The sequence below is a fragment of the Gracilinanus agilis genome, chromosome 3 (assembly GCF_016433145.1).
Source record: "Gracilinanus agilis isolate LMUSP501 chromosome 3, AgileGrace, whole genome shotgun sequence".
NCBI classification, from domain to species: Eukaryota; Metazoa; Chordata; class Mammalia; order Didelphimorphia; family Didelphidae; genus Gracilinanus; species Gracilinanus agilis.
In genome coordinates this window covers 265,242,910-265,264,506 of record NC_058132.1, presented here as the reverse complement: position 1 = coordinate 265,264,506, position 21,597 = coordinate 265,242,910, and the positions used below count along the sequence as shown (strand labels likewise).

The following is a 21,597-nucleotide window of genomic DNA, read 5'->3' as shown; positions in this document are numbered from 1 at the left end:
AGATTTTCCTCCCCTTTTTGGTACATACAGGGTAACATTTGCAAATTCAGTTTATATTGTAACGTTCACATGGTGCCATTTTTAAAAACACTGACTCCATTAAGATCATAGATTGCGGCTGGAAAAGGTCTTAAGGAGTCTTCTATTAGAAGAGTATATATATACATACATATATATATATATATATATATATATATATATGAAGATTTAGGTGACTTGCCCAAAGTCACACACATAATAAGTAAAGATGTAGGTCTTCTGGGTATAATCAGTGTGTGCCAAATGTACTGTGACTTTTGTTGTACTGTGCTGCTAGTTTTGGGTTTTGTTTTGTTTTTATTTTGTTTCTAATCTGGTAGAGAGAAAATATTCATAAGAGATTGTGGAGTGGAGCAAAATGAAGAAATATAATATAAAATTACCACACCAGGACCTAGTAAAACCCCAAAGCAAAGAAAAGCATCCCAGTTATGCATTTATGTGAATACTAAAAATTTGACTTGGTAATCAATAGCATTAATACTATGACAAACGGCATTATTTTTGTTAATTTGATGGAGTGTTACTGTCTTTTAAAATGACATGGTCAAATATGCATGTGTATATATCCTCTGAGTAGATACGTGTTCCTGTGTTATTAAAAAAGAAGCATAGGCAAAGAACCATAAGATAAAGGGCACCACGTTTCTACTCAAGTTCTGTAAGAAAGATTTATTGTTCAAAGGACATTGTTTATACATTCCAGACTTCCATCTTATAATTGCTCCAGGATTTGCAGAAAGGAAATCTCAGCAGGGCAGTGAGATTTCTTTATAGCAATAACTATCTATAATTGATATAAAATACCAGAGAAGTTTTCTGTGAAAACCCCTTTCTAAAGCAAACCATGGGGTTTTTTTACTCTCATAACCAAATAAACAGTTTGTCTTTTTCCATCTCTTTAGTTTTCTTCCTTCCCCAAAGAACTTACTTTCTCTAAGGTCCTATGGAGAGCTTTCAACCCAATTTACATGAATTTTTTTTAGATAACAGCTTGAAGCCATTTGAGATTACCTGGTTACTATAGCAATGGCTAAATAGGAGACTCGATGTGGTCTCCTATTTTATCATTCAAAATTTCATAAAAAGTGTAAGTTAATTATGTTTCATCCATTTTATATCTGAAAATGAGAGATATATCATAGTTTTGTGATTCTTATCTCAAAAACTCAGTTAAACAAACTGGTTCAAATGTGAAAGATTCATTAGAAGACAAGTGCAAAGAATAGTAGCCACTTCCTATTTACCCAGCTAGAAAGGAAAGTATGCCCCATATTTTGCTGGTTTAATACCCCAAAGAAACTTGAATTTTAGTATAGGCTTTTGATGAAGTCCACTAGTAGGAGCTTTTAATTATATAAATTATTAAGTCTGGCATAGGTGAAATGAAAGGAGAAATCAAACTATCATTTCAAGTGCTACATTCATTTTTGAAGAAATTACTTTTCAGTGACAAAATATATTTTCATTGGGATTTTAGAACTATTAATCTAAGGAAAGGCCCTCATGGTAATGCTTGTTAATTACAACATGGCATTGACATGCCATTTGGTATTACTTTAACATGTACTTCTGTGATGATGCCAATCAAAACTTACAGAAATAAGAGGGAAGGCAGTTTGAAAAGGAATAAAATATATTAAGAAGATTGGAAACCTTACTTCTTAATGGAGAATGAAAATTATTCTTAATTGTACATGGCAAAAATTACTTTAAATGTCTGAGAAAATCAAACAGAACTTTAAAAAAGATGCTTAATATAATATTTGTGATTGTATCTTGTTGAAGGAAGAGACAATACAACAATTTCAATTTTATGATGGCCAGAAAAGGAAAAAAAAAGGATTAAAATGAAAATAATCAAGAAAGAAATATATAATCATTCAATGATCTCTGTATTAAGAGTATTTTCCATTATCACTTGAAATGGCACTTTTGAAGAAAAATATCACATATAGATGAAGTTTTATTCTTCTTTGCAAAATAATTGTTGGCTTACAAATAATATTTTTTTTAGATTCCTGATTTAAGAAAATGTGGATTTCTGAAGACAGCTTAAGGAGAAGAAAACAAAATATAAGGGAAAAAGCAAAAAAGAGGTGCTTGAAAAATTGTGTGAGTCACCTAAAACTATTTTAAGACATTTTATTTGTTGGTACATATGTGTGTAAGTGTATGCAATTGTATGCATTTGTGTGTTAATATTTTCTTGGCAATATTCTGAATCTACTAAAACATGTAATGTTTCAAAAGCACCAATTAAAAATTAAATGCTTTTAAACATATTCTCAGTTTTATTGTCCGTAAAGTCATAGTATTTTTTCTTTTACAACCTGAATTTTCTCTCTTCAGCTCCAATTTCCTGTTTCCGAAAGCAAAAATGAAACAATATAGGGTCAACTGTACAAAATGATTGATTTATGGTTCATATTTTAATTGAAATACTCTACAAGGTTAACTGGTCTGACCAATCTTAACACATTAATCTATCTTCTGAGTGTTTATAAATGGGATCATACAGTAAGGATATGGCTATAGTTTATGCTTTACTTTTAATTGTCAGAGGCTAAAGATCTATGTCTTTCCTCCACCAGTTCCCAAATTCCCAGATAGTACTATTAAGGTACTATCAATCAATGAGAACATTTTCCCCCTTAAGGTTTGGCCATTAAAGTACATTTATGTATTCCTAACAGAGAAAAAAAATGTAAAGAACTTATGCAAACTTCAAGTTTTATCTCAGATATCGTTCCTTTTATTTCTATCTTTGTGTCCACCACAAAAAGCCTTTTCACCATAGTTTGTCACCACAAGAAGGTTTTTCATCATAGTTTGTAATCATTTGTAATATATACTTGTATAATATTACATCATATTTTTCAAATTCACAAAACTATAAGTTGCATGACAGGATTATGTTTTATTATAAAATTATTTTCAACATTTCAATATTTTAAGACTGAATATAAAATTAATATTCATTCATTTTTATAATATAACAAAGTCAGGGAAAGTTGTAAAGTAAAAGTTATTTTGGGAACATAAAAATTAAATTGATTATATGTTGAGTGAAGTTTAGATACATACAAAGAAAAGATCTTGAAAAAAAGCTGACAGTTCTTTCCCCACAATAACTAGAGAATGGCAATCAGATATATTGATGCAATATAAAAAAAGAAAAAAGATGCATTGAAGTACAACAGAAAGAGTGCTGAACTTGTAGTGACTGAATGTGTGTTATAACCAGACTGGAACTTACAGCCTGTCTGACTCTGGACAAATTATTTAACAGTTAGGAGTTTCTCTCTTTTCATCAGTAAAATGAGGGTGTTGAACTAGATTCATCCTAACTAGCTATGGATATAGAAGAAAAGAAAAAGAATAGTATATAGTAAATAAACTTAACTTTACATGGGCTATGGTAGATTTAATATGCAGTGAACTCATTTGATTTGATATCACAAAATGGCAGTTGGTGAATATATGACTCCTGTAACATCATGACCTAAATGTTCTATTTAAAGCACTTTTCATATTTTCTAAATTTAAAACACACACTCCTACAAAATCTTTTTTAAATGTTACAAATATTTTCTTCCACATTTTTGGAATGCTATTTCATTGTAAGTACCCAACTACCAAGGTACATAGAGAATGATCCAGAATTATGTTCAATGGTTCCAAGTCATTTAGAAGAAGGTGCCAACACCAATACAAGAAAAAAGAAATTACAGTGGATAGAGTGTTGGGATCAAGAAAACTCATCTCCCCAAGTTCAAGTCTGGCCTCAGACACTAGCTCTGTGACTTGAGCCAGTTTCTTCACCCTGTTGCTTCAGTTTTCTCATCTGAAAAAGTAGCTGGAGAAGGAAATGGCAAACCTGTACAGTATCTTTGTCAAGAAAACCCTAAATGGAATCATGAAGAGCTGGATATGACTGAAAATGAATGAACAACAACAAAAGCCAAAAAGACAAATTTGGCTCTAAAAAGGGTCTAGAGAGCATATTGGTGTTAAGAAGACTTAAAAAAGAGAGTGCTGATTCTAGATCAACAGATATTTTGTGTATGACATGCAAAGAATCTTGCTCTCTTGGGATTTTAGATCTCACCACTCACCTGCATCTTCCCATACTGTGAGACATTTTGTTGTTCTGTTGTACTATTATGTTCACTCCTATGCTACACTGGTACATGTACTATGCATGCTAGTTGCAGTATATCAACAAATGACCTGACACATGCTTTGTGCAAGCAAAGCCTTTAAGAAAGGAATAATAGTACACACTTATATAGAATGTTCATGCCTCCAGAGCATATTCCTTACAACTCTTTGAGGTAGGGAGTAGAAATGTTACTATCCTTACTGATAAAAATATTCCTATCTGAGGAAGTTCAGGGCTAGGAATGGCTTGCTGGTTGTCCTATAGCTATGAAATGCTAGAACAAGGATAGAAATTCTGATCTCCCAATTCTGAGTTCTTTACCTTTCCTACTATATTCTTTGACTCAGTAAGTTTCAAATTTGTATAAGCTTGGCTTCCTGGATAAGAGGGGAAAAGGAAGGAGAGGTCAAAGCATTTCTAGCTCTCTGATAATGTCAGAGAGAAAATTCTTATTATTTTATAGTCCTGCTTTGAAACATCTGATTATAGAAAATTGGATTTATCCACATTCTTACAAGAATACAGATGTTATGAGAATTGAGATATTCCTATCCTGGCAAATTCTTCTCTGGGGAGGCTGATCACTATTAATAGAGGGACTGCTTGCCTCCAAATAATATAAGGGCCAACAATAAGTGTCTTGTTCATAGAAGACACTTCTGTAAATATTTATCAATTGATCTGAGTTATTACAGTACAAATCCCAAAGTAACTTTTATTTACTGATGCCTGAAATAGTGACATGTGAAAGATTATGCTGATGTGGAATAATGCAAGGAGGGAGGTTTTTTTTTCCCTTTCAAAACTGGGATATGTTGATTGAGAGATTTTCTCCAGAAGACCCAATAATAAAGACTAGACTAGACATAAGAGGAAACATTTTCTACAGGTATAATTGATCTATTTTTTAAAACTTTACCTTCTGTCTTAGAATCAATATTGTGTATTGGTCCCCAGGCAAAAGAGAGGTAAGGGCTAGGCAATGGGGGTTAAGTGACTTGCCCAGGGTCACACAGCTAGGAAGTATCTGAGGCCACATTTGAATCCAAGACCTCTTGTCCCTGGCTCTCAATCCACTGAGTCATCTAGCTGCCCCCCATAATTGAAATTTTTCATTCTTGACTACACAGTTACTTTGTGGCCATATTTAATAGGATGTACTCATTTTCATTATTTGTACAGTTTAAGGAAGTATATCTATTGTAATAATGATAAATAGCCTAATTCAATTCACCAAACACTTATAAAATGTCTACTATTGTATAAGGCACTGCACCAGGAGCTGAGAATGTAGCAAAAACAAAACAGTATTGACTGTTAAGAAATGTACATTCTTTGAGGAACTATTTTAGCTTTGACCACAAACATTGCAAATTGCTTTCTATTAACAAAGCAGAGAAATGAGGGAATCACTATGTAATTTGGGCAAATAATTTGTTTTTACACTAACTGCCTGTATACTTAAGGCAAAGTTAATTTTTCCAATGAATTTAACTGAGAGGCATCACTTATCTATTTATCATAAGAAATTGAATTTTATATATGTGTATGTATATATATATGTATGTGTGTGTATATATATATATATATCTCCTTCTATTTTTTCCTTCCTCTTTCCAAATAATTGTTGCATTAATCAGAACAACTCTGAGGTACCACCTCACACCTAGCAGATTAGCTAACATGACAGCAAAGGAAGGTAATAAATGTTGGAGGGAATGTGGCAAAATTGGGGCACTAATGCATTGCTGTTAGAGTTGTGAATTGATCCAACCATTCTGGAAGGCAATTTGGAATTATGCCAAAGGGCTTTAAAAGACTGCCTTCAGGGGCAGCTGGGTAGCTCAGTGTATTGAGAGCCAGGCCTAGAGACTGGAGGTCCTAGGTTCAAATCTGGCCTCAGATACTTCCCAGCTGTGTGATCCTGGGCAAGTCACTTGACCCCCATTGCCTACCCTTACCACTCTTCTGCCTTGGAGCCAATACACAGTATTGACTCAAAGACAGAAGGAAGGTAAGGGTTTAAAAAAAAAAGACTGCCTGCCCTTTGATCTAGCAATAGCACTGCTGGGTTTATATCCCATAGAGATCATAGGGGAAAATACTTGTACAAACATATTTATAGCTGCACTCTTTGTGGGAGTAAAAAATTGGAAAATGAGGGGATACCCTTTGATTGGGGAATGACTGAACAAATTGAGGTATCTGTTGGTGATGGAATACTATTGTTCTAAAAGGAATAAAGAATTGGAGGAATTCCACATGAACTGGAACAACCTCCAGGAATTGATGCAGAGCAAAAGGAGCAGAACCAGAACATTGTTCACAGAGATGGAAACACTGTGGCACAATCAAAGATAATGGACTTTTCTGCCAACAGCAATGCAATGACCCAGGACAATTCTGAGGGACTTATGAGAAAGAACACTATCCACATCCAGAGAAAGAACTGTGGAAGTAGAAACACAGAAGAAAAACAAATGATTGATCACATGGTTCAATGGGGATATGATTGGGGATGCTGACTTTAAATGATCACTCTATTACAAATAGTGATAATATGGAAATAGATTTTGAATAATGATACATGTAGAACCCAGTGGAATTGCTCATTGACTCTGGGATGGGGGATGGGAGAGGGGAAGGAAAGAACATGAATCATGTAACCATGGAAAAATATTCTAAATTAACTAACTAAATAAATTTATTTTAAAAAACCAAATATTTGTTGCATTTCTTTGGCCTGACATATCTAACATTAAGCATAAATTTTATCAGTTTATATAATTTGTAGTAGCAAAGATTAATCAGACAATTGATAAATGAACAATAAGAACAAAACCAAAAACTTTGCTAATTCAAGTTTTCCACATACTAAAAGTGCAGTAAGTTGAGTATACACATAGTTACATTCCTATTTTGATACATCTGTCCCACAAAATCTCAGCAGTCTTTAATATCTGGGATGTGAACTAAATATTTTTCATAAAGTTTTCTCATATTTTGATAAAAGGAATTGAGAAAAATGAACACTTTTAGTTTAGGAGAAGCATTAATTTTATAGGTCAAGAAATAGAGCAACTGTATTTTATTATGATAAATTGTTACATTTCTAATCATTAACTTTGCCTTTGCTATGAGAGAGAGAGAGAGAGAGAGAGAGAGAGAGAGAGAGAGAGAGAGAGAGAGAGAGAGAGAGAAAGAACTCTGAATGTAGCTCCTAGCTTTTAAACTACCTCCTACCAATTTGGACATCCTAAATGATCTACTGAATCAAATCTTATCTCAATTTTTGACCATACCTCTCATTGGCTAGCCAGCCAGTGATTTCCATTTGTTGACTACTAATAGTTATCTCAAAATTAGCATTACAGATGGGAAAAAGAACTAATCAATCCAATCAACAAGCAAGTATTAAGCATCTACAAAGTGCCTAACATTGTGCTAAGCACTGAGGATATGAAGAAAGACAAAAACAATGCCTGCATTCAAGGGCCTCATAGTCTAATGGGAGGAAACAATATATGCCTGTAAGATATATTTGGAGTAAATGAACAGTAATCTTGGGGGATGGAGTGATGAGGGACTGGGACTGGCCTGCAAAGGGTGAGATTTCAACTGAGTCTTAAAGGAAGCCAGAAGAACTATTACAAAGTTATAAAGGCAGTAAGATAAGTTCAGGCATTCATACTTTATGCAATGCATGTGTTTATGGAAAGTAGTAGTAAGTAAAATTTTAATAAATATAATCATTTTCCACTTGGCTTATATTATCATTTCAGAGATGACTTATCTTCATGTCCAATTAATTTCTGATAAGTAATGGTTCCTGCTGGTTTAACTTTAAATTAAACTTTCTGTCAAATATTTAGCGAATGTCAATGATCTGTAAATCATTTAAGTGTGCCTGGAATGCATATTTATTGGTGAATTATTCTTTTTTAAAAAAGCAAAGGATCCTTTTACAATGTGAACAAGAACCATCTAATTTATTTTGTAAAACAGATTTTTCTTACATTTGTATTTTCTCTCATAGAGGGCATACACAGCTGTCCATTCATCACATTTTGTCAACTGCTTTGATGATAAAAATTAAGCAGGAAAATCTATAGTCAAAATATATCCCCCTCCCAATATCTTCATATATATGACAAAACAGGTTTTTCAAATGTTATAGGTACCTGTAGTAAGAACTATTTTTTTATTGTCATAATGGATTTATTCTAGAGTAGAGATCTCTTTTGTCGAGAATACTAAATATGTGAATGGGTGTTACTAAGAGGTCAATGATATGGAAACAAAAAAAGATAAAATATTGAGGTTATGGAAGGTGGATACAGAACCTGAGAGAAAGGGGGAGGAAGGAAGGAAGGAAGGAAGGAAGGAAGGAAGGAAAAGAGCAAAAGCAAGAGCATCTAAGGCTCTTCAGGACACCTTTGGAAAACGTTGAAGAAGCCAAAGTCCATATGAGAAAACAGCAGCACTTATCCCTGACTAAATTGAATCTGATCATTGATTTAATAATACATAAATGCCTCAATCCTATTTCAAAAGGATTCTTATAGTGAACAAATATCTGTAATAACTTTTACCCCTTATGAAGGTCTTATTTACTATTTTTAGGAAGTTTATGATTCAAAATAGCAACAGCCCTCCCCCGGATCTCTAACCCACAAAGAATTTAAAATGAGGTAAGAAATTCAGCTACTATTTTGTATCCCAGTCCACCAACATATACGGTTTCATCTAAAAAGTTAACATAATATCTGTTGAATTGAATTCTTGTTTCCATATAACGGGACTGAATTAACACTAAGAGAACCATAGCTTTACACTTCCCAAAGTATTGCTTTTAAATGTTCAAATGTTCTCCCTACATTCAGGTAAACATAGGCATTAAATTGAAATTTCCCTAGCTTTGTCAAGGGTGAGAGAAATGATGGTATTTTGGGGAAGAAATACACCATGTCTGAAATATTCAACAAGATTCAAATCAAAGTAGCCAAAGATAAGAAAAAAAAAAGAAATGTGTTATTGTGCAGCCCTAGAAAGCAGAGGTACATTAGGGCCCAGACACATAGATATCTACCACAATGTCATTATCTGAACATACAATCATCAGACTGCACATTCAAATCAAATTTTCAAGGCTCAAAGGATGTGCACCAAAGAACATCCTGTACTGCTGGAACATGAATTTGAATTTTGTGATGAAGGCAAAGAAGTATAAAAGAGATCACACACATCCACAATTATTTTCAAATTCTATCAGTCTACTTTTGCCATATACTCTTGTGGTTTTTCTTTTTTTAATCTCTGGCCCTTCCCAATCAAATGTACACTCTCTGTTATCAAAATTTGACTCAGAAATTGTGAAGAATTGTAATTTTGTAATTATCTTATAAATAAAATAATCATATCTTCTTTGCTTCTTAAAATAGCAGTCAAAATAGTTTATTAAAATAGTAAGAAATGGGGGGCAAGCTGGGTAGCTCAGTGGATTGAGAGCCAGGCCTAGAGACAGGAGGTCCTAGGTTCAAATCTGGCCTCAGACACTTCCCAGGTATGTGACCCTGGGCAAGTCACTTGACCCCCATTGCCTAAAAAAAAAAAAAAAGAAAAGAAATGGTACATAAGTTTTTTTAAAATTCTGAACCTAGAGATGGACAAAGAAAAGAAAATTTAAATAAATGTTTGATTCCACAATTATGACATATTTCAATTTTAATATTAGTAGAAATATGTCATTTTCATGAAAGTACTATTATGTTAATTACATGCAGCTTTTTATGTATGCAGGCAAGTGTACTTAGTATCTTTTTAAAATTTAAATCCTTACCTTCCATCTTAGAATCAATTCTGTGTATTGGTTCTAAGACAGAAGAGTGGTAAGGGCTAGGCTAAGTGTCTTGCCCAAGGTTACATAGCTTGAAAATGTTTGAGGCCGGATCTGAATCCAGAACCTTCCATCTCCAGACTTGGCTCTCTATCCACTGTGCCACCCAGCTGCCCACTTTCATTTTTAAAAACAAAGTTATACATTGTTAAGTTTTAGTAACACTTCCAATTCAAATTTTTGCTGAGATAAAAGGAAAATTCTAAACAAAGGAAAATTTGATTAACCCCTCAACAGTGTGACAGATTTTCAAGTGAAAAACTGATGGTTTAATTATAATATTCTTTTTTTGCACTAAGATGTGGTGAAAGGTTTTAAACCAACTGGTTCTAAAATATTCAGCCAGGCAGAGTTGTGGATTTAGTTCCATGTCACTAAGAAAGTATCAGCTGCCGGGATCTAGAATTATTCTCTGGTAGCTAACAAATCCCTTTTTGTTGTTTCTTTGGTTAACACTATTATTTCAAGCTATCAGTACCATGAAACTAAGCACAAAGAATAGCTGAGATTGAGAACCTGGTTCCATTGTTAAGACAATGAAAGTGATAGAAAGGCATATTAGCCTTTGGGAAGTTCATGTTAATGAGATGGGAAAAAATACCAATTACTTTTTTTCTAAATTATCCACATGTGTCAAAGGCTTTTCTGTTATGAATTACAATTGTTACTGAGAAGACAAAGATATCATTGATAAGGTTACAAATTTATAATCAAATTTTCTAGTCATCATGACCAAATATTTAGCTGAGATTTAAGAATATAAACATCTTTAATTATGATGTCCCTTTGCATGTGTGTGTGCTCACCCACATGTGCAAGGGGTAGAATGATAGGACAGCATCAATATTAACACATGCACAATTTGAATTCCCAAATATGCCATTATTTTTTCAGTTCCCAAAATGGAAAATAGCATGCTGTAATTTTGAGAAGTTAAGGGAATAATGTGAAGTTTTCATTTGAAATTCCATCCTTCCAATCATTTTTTTCCTCTCTTTTTAGGTCTTGGGAGGATCTTGCTAATTCAAGCCTTGAATGATATTTGCTTTAAAATCACTGTATCTCTATTCTGTATATCCTGGAAAGAAAGTTGTATGAGAATTATGATGCCCAAGATATACCCCAATTCTGCAACTTTGTATTTGAGCGAGTCAGCTAAGGTATATGGACATTCTATTTACTTATTTGTAAATTAAGGGGTTTGTATCCTTTACAGGTTAAAATTCTCATATTTCCTACTCTTCTTTCTGCATATCATATTTTTCAGATAAAAAATAAAACACCTATTTGACTTGGTTTGAAATAGGATCATTTGTCTCTCTAGACCTATGGAACTTTTCTGTTCCTTAATTCTAGTGAGAAAATTACCAATGACATACAATAAATGGCCTGATTTTGTTGCAGGAAATCACTATTTACCTACAACAGGTAAATAAAACAGGACTTCAACAGTCCTGCTTGACTGAGCAAGGGAAGCAGAGAAGAGATACAATGCCCCATACTTTGGCCACCTAAATCTTTCTGAAGTGTTTCTTTCCACCTCCAAAAGATGGTAAAGGGTGATCTTACCAAGATTTTAGAAATCTATCACTAGATTAAAAAGTGAGAGTAACTACAACGTTTATGAAATACTAGGAATAACAAAATCTAGCAGCTCCTGTTAGAGAGCAATAATTCTTACCAAACAGACATTAAATACATTAGCTTATGTACAGATATTACTGAAAAGCAATTATCAAATTAGCAATGTAACAAGAACCAAAGCTTTTCTCCCTCCTTTTAGCTTTCTCTTTCTCTCCCATAAACAGAGCTAATGAGCTGAAGAGGAATAAACAGCTATTTCAAAAGGTTTCACAAACAATTAAAAGTAACAATTCTGAACAACCTTTAATATAATATTTTAAGGGGTATATCTTCATAGACTCATGACCTTAGTCAGTTTAACAACACAAGAAACAAGAAAGCAAGAAACTAGAAAATGAATAATATAAAATATGGTAATTATTAAGCATGAAAAATTTCTATAGCTCATATAATAAGAGAAAAACGGTGAATTTTGGCATTATAAGTGTTCAATTTTCATAGCTGCATCAAATGACCTTTACTAAAGAAAAAAAAAGAAAGCTTGTAAAATAATTATATCTGACATACTCAATTTTTTGTCAGCTACCAGAATCAAAACTTCTTTCTATTTCTATTATTCCTGGTATCAGTATTATTCCTATTATTCCTAGTATGCCTGTTCTTAAGAACTTTAAAAAAACTACTGTTTTTGTTAATCTCATTTAAATTTTGGTATTATCTCTATACGTGCAGAGTGGTTTCTATTAGGCCTTCCTGTATAGGTTATTTCTCAAAACACTCTAGTTATTTCTCATACACCCATTCTTTCCTCTCAAATTGATTATATTGTCTTTGAGGGCAGGGATCAGTTCTTTTACTTCTGTATCACTTCACAGTAACCAGTATAGAGATTTGCACACAGTGGGTAGTCACTCAGAAATACTGTTGATTCACCAATTTTTATCACTTATATACAATAAAAAAGTCAAAAGCATTTATTAAATACCTACTATGAGCTAGGCAGAAGGTATTTTAATTCAATTTTATTTATTTTCAATTACAAATTATCTCCCTCCTCACCCTTCCTCTCCTATCCATTGAAAAAGAAAGAAAATATAAAGACCATGGCAAAACAAATTTTGGCATTAGACACATTCCCCCTGCCCCCCCAAAAAAAAGAAGAAGAAGAAGAAAAGGAACAAAATAATAGAAAATATAGTTCAATCTGCACTCACGATCTATCAGTTCTCCTTCTGGAGGTGGGTAGTATGTTTCATCATGAGTCTTTTGGAATTTACTGGTCATTGTATAAATTAGTTATTCAGTCATTCAGTTGATTCTTTTTATAATATTATTGTCATTCTAAATAGCTCTGATTCGACTCACTTCACTGAGCATCAGTTCATACAGGTATTAACAGGTTTTTTTCTGAAACTTTCTCTTTCATCATTTCTTACAGCACAATAGTTTTCCATCATATTCAAATACCATAATTTGTTCAGCCATTGCCCAATTGATGGGCATCCCAAAAGATCTATTTTTGTTAGCAGATTCTTAACTCTCTTAGATAGTAAGTCTTCATCTTTGTTTTGGAACCTACCCTTCATTAAAGCAATGTAAGTTTTAGTTCAAGAATTACTTCAAAACTAATGGAAACAGAAACACGTGATTCATTTCTATTTATCTTATTACTGAAGAACTTTGTAGCCTCCTTTTCAAAACATCTCTTCTTTACCTCTTCCCCTTCTTTCTTGGTACAATTCTTTCTCATTTTTTTTCATTTACCTCAACAATATTTACGTGATTATTTTAAGGAGACTATACTGGATTAACTAAAAGTAATTAGAATGCAACCAAAGTCTGATCAGTTTACTAAAGCAATTCTTGTAACTTTTTCTCTGCATCCTAGTGAACTGAGAGGTGTGCATCTTCTAGCAATTCTTCATCCATGCATTCTCACTGTGTTTGGTCTGAGGATAACATTTTACAATGTCTAAATCACATTAACTTTAATCTTCTCACTGAATATTACCTTCTATCTGCACCACCAATAACAACAGTATAATTTACCTATTATTTGATAGACTACCCAGTTAAATTATTTTTCTTTTAATGTTAATCATCTTAAATGATATACAATTAAACTAAAGAACATTTAAATTTATTTTATAGGAAAATAACACCTTGAAATTTACTTTGAAAAATTATTTAACTTTGATTCAATATTATATGAATTGTTAAATTGGTCATCATATTTCTTAAGTGTTTTGAAAGTTAAAAATATAACTTTCAGTATTAATTAGTGCTAGAATGTACTTTGAAAAATACTTCTATATTGTACCTTTATCTAAAATACTTCCATATTGTATCTTTTATTTAAAAAGTTCAAATTCTCTTTTATTCACACAACATCATTATGGAATACTTATAGGTTTTCTACCATTTCACAAACAGTTCAAGAGATACCTTCAAGGTCATGTACCAGTCATAGACAACTGCTGAATTAGATAACAAGCCTCCTCGATTTCAACTCCTTACTTAACGTTGCCTCCTTTAAAAATTTCTACAACAAATATCAATAACATGTAAAGCAATCCATGAAGTTCACACAATAAGAAAACAAAAGGTTTCATGTTAGAGCTTTTTGACACAAAGAATGGGTCACCAATTCCTTATGCTCGTAATAGTAATGTAAGATATTTTTCTGTTATATATCATCCTCAAAAATATTGTTCGAGGGTACTTTTGCTTACCATAATTGAAGTATTTACTAATCCTTTCATATCAAACTTCCTTAGGGTCCCTAATATGTTTTCCTTATGACATCAAACCACATAGTACAAGGATTTCATTTTCCTTTTACCTTTAGAACTTTGACATCAGACATCCCTAAGGTCTTGAGACTAAATTTTTGTACTAAAAAATATTTCTATCTACTGTATGCTGGATTAGTTCATAGTAGATGGTTAATAAACATTTGTTTTGTCCTACCCTTCTCAAAAAAGAGAACCCACCCAGATGCCTGAAGAAAGGCCTGCAAAAAGAATGTTAGGACCTATAGTCAGTGATAGTGAGAGGAAATTTGCTAAGAACCTCAAATAAGATAATATAACAATGACATAAGAGACTCTTCGGGTTTATTTAAAAAACTAATTTAAAAGGTTAACCAATTCAACTTTTCCTTTAACACAAACATTTTGGTTTTTTCATTCTTGACATTTGGATAATTTTAGCGATTATGAAGTTATAAAGAAAACAAAAATTCCCTCTGGTTACTCTTGTTTTAAGAAGTAAAGAAGATGAACACCTCTGGCTTCAGCAAAAAAAAAAAAAAAGATTACTTTATCTGGAATAACAAAGTTCTAAAGCAGTTCATTAAATAAATTGTAACTTACAAGTTACAATAGATTCTTACACATTATCCAAAGTCAGATCCGTACATCAGTGACTAGATGCTTTGATTTTTTAAAACATTTCTGCATGTAATTGCACATTATTGCCTGATGTTATTCAGTCATTGTATTTAAACTTAAAGCCAATAGCAAGGCAAAAACATGTAGTTACATTAGTTTTAAAAAAACAACTTCTAGTGCAAAATGACATTTCCTTTCATACTTCCTCTCACCTCTCTCTTTGCTTTTGCTTAGGAATTACATTAGCTAAACGATATTTGAATAGTTCTAGATATGAGATATTACTAATGTATTACAATGCAGTATTAAAATGTAACTTTACTAAAAACTGTCCATTGTCTTCAGTCCCCTTCATTTCTTCAAGGTGATCACAATCTCTCATTGCTTTTATGAAAAAAATTCATCATTATAAAATTCTCATTATTTTTTCTTGTTTAATTTTATTCAATTCTATCAGATACATTTTAGTACAAACTTCACCATTATACAATGGCCTGCTTCTTAAAATATAGTTGTATTTTTCCTAAAAATATATTTTATTCCACCATTTGTCTATACTATTAATTTGAGTCTTTTTATGCATTAAACCTATTACTCCTAATTCCTAGAGAAATGCTTAATTTCTCATTTTACATAATGTTCATTTGACTAATGGTAAGTTAAGGCCAAGGAATATTATAAAATATTACTGCAAAGCTTTTATCTCAGATATGCAAATTGACTTTAGAAAAATTGTTTTACCCTATTACCCTTTATTAATGTGATTTCTATTTATCACAACTAACAGTCATTTACTATTGTTCGATTTCTGAACTTAGGTTCAGAGAGAACTCACTTTGCCATACGGAACATTTTATATGAAAATGATGTATATTCCTGCAATATGTATCAGTGTTGATTAGCATTAATTTTTTTCATCATGATATAGTTCAGTCTTAAGAGCATCACAACAGTAAAATATAATCCTATTAATGGGAATAAAGAATGTGTTTACTTTGAGTTTGGCTGCCACATATTATAATGGTTTGAACACCTTTCTGATTTTCCTCATTTCTTTTTTAGCATAAAGAATTGAATCCAAGGATGAAATGTATATGTGTGTGGTTACTCCTGTTTTAAGAAACAGTAAAAAATTGAACATCTTTGGCTTCATCTAAAAATACTATACATATTTGCACATATATACAGCAGACATTGTATATGTACAATATATGTATAGATGTGCATATGTATATTTATACATATGCTGATGTTTAGATATGCACAAAATATTTTCAAAATGTCTTCTGAGCACCTTATGTTTTAAATAAGGCTATAGGGTTGAAGAGATTTTAAAAACAGCTATAGATATAGCCATCAGGTGAAAATGTGTTTTTTGAGAATGCTGTATCATAATTCAATAAAATATATGAAAAATGAAAAAATCATTATATTACTATGGAAACCTGGAGATAAAATTATTGCCATTTTATATAAGCCATATTTTAAAAGTGAGAAAAATCTTTAGGATTAGCAGACATTGAAGAAGGTACTTGAAGCCTAGCTCTCAGAACTAATGCTATGTGATAGAACCTGATGTGATATGAGTATATTTACTGAGGAATACCACATAGCAAACAGTCATGTGAAATCAAGTTACTTGAAATTTGTTACTTTTTCCCAAGGGTAATAAGAACATTTCACAATATCCTTGAATAATTTCAAACTTCCAAAGAAATTCTATCCCATCTCTTAAAAGATATAACTATTACATAAAAATATAACCATTACATCATATCTTTAAATAATTTCAAAATTTCTGGGAAATGCTTCCCTTTTGGCACTTTGACTCCATCCCCACATAAACTCACAAGGAACCTCTTGAGCATACCTAAAATTCTCCACACGCACAAATATATTTCATGTTTAAGAGAGCTTTTATGTTACTGATTTACTCTCTCTTGTGGGCATATGGAACTTACTAATGTGGTAAGATGACTTTAAACTACTATTGTCATATTATTCTTGAGTAATGGACATTTAATATAATTTCAATGTTTTGTGTAAAGGGTATAAAATAAACCTAAAGAAAAATATATTTGAATTATTAACTGAAATCAAATAAGTAAATTAACACAGTTAAATAACTTTTATTATATTGAAACTTCTCAGGTGCTACATTGACCTTTAGGATTCCTATTCTTTTAAACCCAAACAGCTTATCCCTTTCCATTTCAGTAAAATCACATCCATCCTGTAAGCACAAGTTTAAGTTAAACATAACTTATTAACAGCCATTCTATTGTTTTTTTAAAATATAGTTTCAAAAACAGCAGTTTTAAAACAGCTCTGATGTGCAAACATGTCATTGTACTTTAAACAGAATGATGTTTTCAACCCTATGTTGAAAATGTGAAAAAACACAGATGTGATTGTGATTGTGCATGGATCACAGACCCCTTAATTAAATGTTAACTTTTAGATTAGGTACTATTTTGTTTTTAAGTTAATTACAGGCCAAAATAAGATTTTTAAATAATACTATTTCTTTTCTCTCTTCTTGCCAGATGTTTGGAGCCAAATTTGCTTATGTCATCCAGACTTCGATTATCTAAATTTGTCTCTAGTCCTTGTACAAAATTTTTTTTGAGAGGGCTCCTGCCCATAAGTACAATTAGGTTGCTATTATAATAGAAAATTTGGATTTAAGTTCCCAAATTTTAATACCCACATTATATATAGGTCAAGTGGGCATGTGTGCTATTCTGCTAAAACAAAGAGATTCAGAGTAATGGGATTTCAGGCTTCTTAGCAGAAACAGCAAGATATGTTTTGAAAATGTCATTTACTGTAACACAAATCAATATTAAATGCTTTATGCAGGAAGCACACTTTCAGAAAATGGCCCTTAAAGCTTTCTGTGGATCCAACCCTAATTACCAGAGCAGGCTCTTACAGTTTGCCTCCCTCTTCAATTATTTACAGGGCAAAAAAGCCAAGTGGCATTGCATTAGCTATATTAAATGTTATGTACTTGGTTTCCAACTTACTAATGGTACATAAAAATCACTAAGGTAAATGTTCCTCTAGAAAAGTGTTTCCCCTCCTTTCTTCACCTGAGTGTATTTATTTATTATTCATACAATTAAGTGTGGAATAGTACAAAAGACTGTCCTGCAGGCACCTTATGCTGCATAATTTAAACAGGTGCATTAAACATATATGATATCTAAAAGGCAGTGCATTGATTAGTTCACAATATTTCTTTAAACAACTCATATTTACAATGCTTCTATCATTCAAATTGGCATCTCAAATCACTGAAAAACATATTAGTGTAAATCTGAGGGAAAATTAATGAAGGAAACTAAAACTGCTGCCATTTTGACGCTTTCTGGCTACCAGGGCTAAAATGGACTTTTTTTTGGGGCGGTGCGGGTGGGGGAGAGTAGCAAGTAATTCTCTATTTCTTCAGTTTTGACAGTTGTAGTTTGACATGACCAGATTTGCTATGTGCTATGATTCCTTGTTACTATGGACCACACCTACAAAGAAAGGAAGCTTATCAAACTGGCTAGGGAAGTCTCTTCTTTTATGGACCAGAAGTATGTTTTTTCATTGGCCAGAACCTAAATACATCCTCCAAATTAAAGTTCACACATTATACACATACCTGATTCATATCTATCCTATTCTGAACTGTGAAGAGGGATGCTCAAGACACCCTCCCCTTTGCATTTGACCTTTTGAACAAGGATGCTGATAAAGATCTAAGGCCAGTATTAATTTTGGATCAAATACAATTATTTTAAATGAGCTGAGAGAGTTCAGCTTCTGACAAAAAATTAAAACCGAGATAAGCCAAAGAACAAAATTACCCATGGTTCCTAGAAAATGAAATTGTTATAGCTAAAGAGCATCAGCAGGTATCTCCTGTCAAAGACTACTTCAAACAAACATAGAAAATTTTTTTACTTTCCACAAAGAAGGCTGGTAAAAAATGTAGTCATAAAAATTATGATTGGCTAAATTATTTCCCTAGATGGAAATGTGTCTTTCACCCCTTCCTTTGCAAAAGTTACCGGCCACACGTGAGGGGGGCATCACTGAGTGTTGAATGAACTTTGGCCGCCTCTCTACCCTAAACTCGAACATAAAAGTAGAAATCAGTAACCAGGTGATGTGCCATAACCACACAAAGATCAGAGGTGAGGGGGAGGGTGCGAAAGTAAGAGAGGAGGTAGAAAAGAGAAAGGCACATTTCTAAACAGATCTGCCGGTGAAGAACTAGGAAGGGGGCAGTTCGGGGGGGGGGGGGGGTGGCGCATGACTCAGGAGGAGAAAAGCTCGTTTTCCATGGGTGAAAGCCTAGAAGAGTGGGGGTGGTGGAAGAAACCAAAACGAGGATAAGGTCCTGAGCAGCAAAGGCCCACCTATCTCATTACGGAGGAAGCCCCCAGCCGTTCTTGCAACCCCTCCCCTCCTCAAAGGAAGGAAGGGGCTACCGGCTCTTTCCTGTCTGGTCTCTCCCTTTCCCGATTGCTTTCAGAAACCCGATCCTAACACTCTCTTCCCTGAGAAGCCCTAAGCGCTCACTCCCAGCCTGGGCTATAGTTAGCAACATCCAGTCAACTACAACAGTAGAACAGTAGAGCGCGCAGTGCGCTCCGAGCCTCCTCCTTCTCCCCCTCCCCCCACCCCACCCTAAGACACCAGATCCCCTGGAAACTACCCGCTCCCCTCGGAACCAAGACCCTATCCACACCCTGCCCTAGGCATCCGCCCCAACTCCCCATCCCTTTCTCATTTACCTTCGCCTGGAGATACTGGGGGTAGTAGTAGGTGGTGTACTGGGGGTACATCTGTTGTTTCCACACTTTGCCCATGAAGCTGGAAATGTATCCTGCGGTGCAGGGTCGGGGACACTTTGGGTTTTCCAAGTCTAGGTCTCTCCTGTCTCTCTCCCTTCCTGGCGCTGCTGCTGCTGCTGCCGCCACCGCTGCCTCTGCTCCACTTCCTTCTAATCCCAGACCAAACCTCCTCTTCGTCTTCCTTCCCCACCCAAGCAAAAGAGAGAAAACACTGCAGAAATCAGAGGACACCTGGGACCGGACTCTCCCAAGGAGTTTCTTCCCAAGCCTTCTCGGATTGCTTCGAGACCAGAGCAAGGAGCGCTGGCCACTTTCCACTCCAGGCGGACTGCACTGGAGCAGGACTGGAAAAGCGATCGATAAAAGTGTAAAGTGCTGCGGCTGCTGCTGAGGCTGCTGCTGCGGCTGCTGCTGGGGCTGCTGCTGGGGCTGCGGCGGCGGCGGCGGCGGCGGCAGCTGCGCTCGGTGCCAGGCAGCATCTGGGGGGGGGGGGGGGAGTGGGGGAGTAGGACTGGTGAGTGCAGGCGCGTGGGGGAAGGGTAAGGGGCGGGACTTAGTCACTGTCCAAGCCCGAAATGGGCTTGAGGTGTGGGCTTTATTTTTATTTTTATTTTTTTCTTAATTTTTAATCAGTCCTTACCTTCAAAGGGGGAGTGGGGGGTGGGGAAGGGAAAGGAGAATGAATCTAGAAGCTCCGGGCTAAAAAAGGTTTCTTTGTGTCAGAAAGGAGATTCTCCCCTCATTTAATGGGCATAGATTATGAATTGTAGGATAGGCACCCATAATGCTTTCATTAGTTTTATTTTGTCCTTTAAGAGAAACAGATTTTTCTTATACTTTTTTTTTCCCCTCCAGTGATTAAAAAAATTTTTTTTAGCAGCGAGAGGAAATGTTTAGTGCTTAAGATTAGGAGTTAGAAGTCCATGTCCCTGGGTTCCTTTTATTCTAGGCCTTGCCACTGATTTGCTAAATCCAGTGATCACAGGATGACCTTGGGAGGGTTAGTGTCCTTCAGTTTTCCCAGCTGTAAGTGAGATGCAATGATTTCTACTTCACAAGAAGGCAAAGCTGAAACACAGTCTCTCTCTCTCTCTCTCTCTCTCTCTCTCTCTCTCTCTCTCTCTCTCTCTCTCACTCTCACTCTCACTCTCACTCTCTCTCTCCCCCTTCTTGATCCTCCATAAGATGACATACAGTGAAAAGTGTTATTAGAGGACACAATACAGACACCAATTTTTCTCCGCATCTTTCTGATGCTGGCAGACAGTCTGTCAACTCCCACTCATGAGAAGGGAAACTCCCTTAATCTAGAATATTTTAAGACGATTTTGAAAGATACTCTCTGACATGCTTTTGCAATGTTTTCTAGTGCCATATAAAATCAATCTCCTTCTCTGTCTCTCCTCCTCCCTGCTAACCCCCTCTAATTGTCACAGCTCCAGACAGCCCTGGACCTGCAATGGCTCAGTTTGGTATGTAATTTAATGGAATTAATTGGTCCCTGAAGCTGTATGCTGAAAGAAGACTTTCATAATCTTTCCCTAAATAAAAGTGTACCAATTTATGCAAATTGGAATATTTTAGGGAGAAGGCACTATAGGGTGGTATATATTTAAATCTAATAAAATATAAAGAAAAAAATCACTTGCTTTTAAAGGAGGGCGTTGGTCA

The 21,597-nt window shown here is 34.3% G+C and overlaps 1 protein-coding gene across 2 annotated transcripts in view; it reads right to left on the bottom strand.

Annotated features, from left to right (window-relative positions):
• Window positions 1–20,224, bottom strand: part of RBMS1 (RNA binding motif single stranded interacting protein 1) — a 271,729-nt gene extending 251,505 nt beyond the window's left edge. The window contains exon 1 of one of the 2 annotated variants that reach the window (XM_044669838.1): window positions 19,867–20,224. In XM_044669838.1, the coding sequence (XP_044525773.1) occupies window positions 19,867–19,941 (75 nt within the window). In that variant the 5' untranslated portion in view covers window positions 19,942–20,224. The remainder of the gene's footprint in view (window positions 1–19,866) is intronic. The other variant, XM_044669837.1, reaches the window with a different exon arrangement.
• Window positions 20,225–21,597: the final 1,373 nt, after the last annotated feature.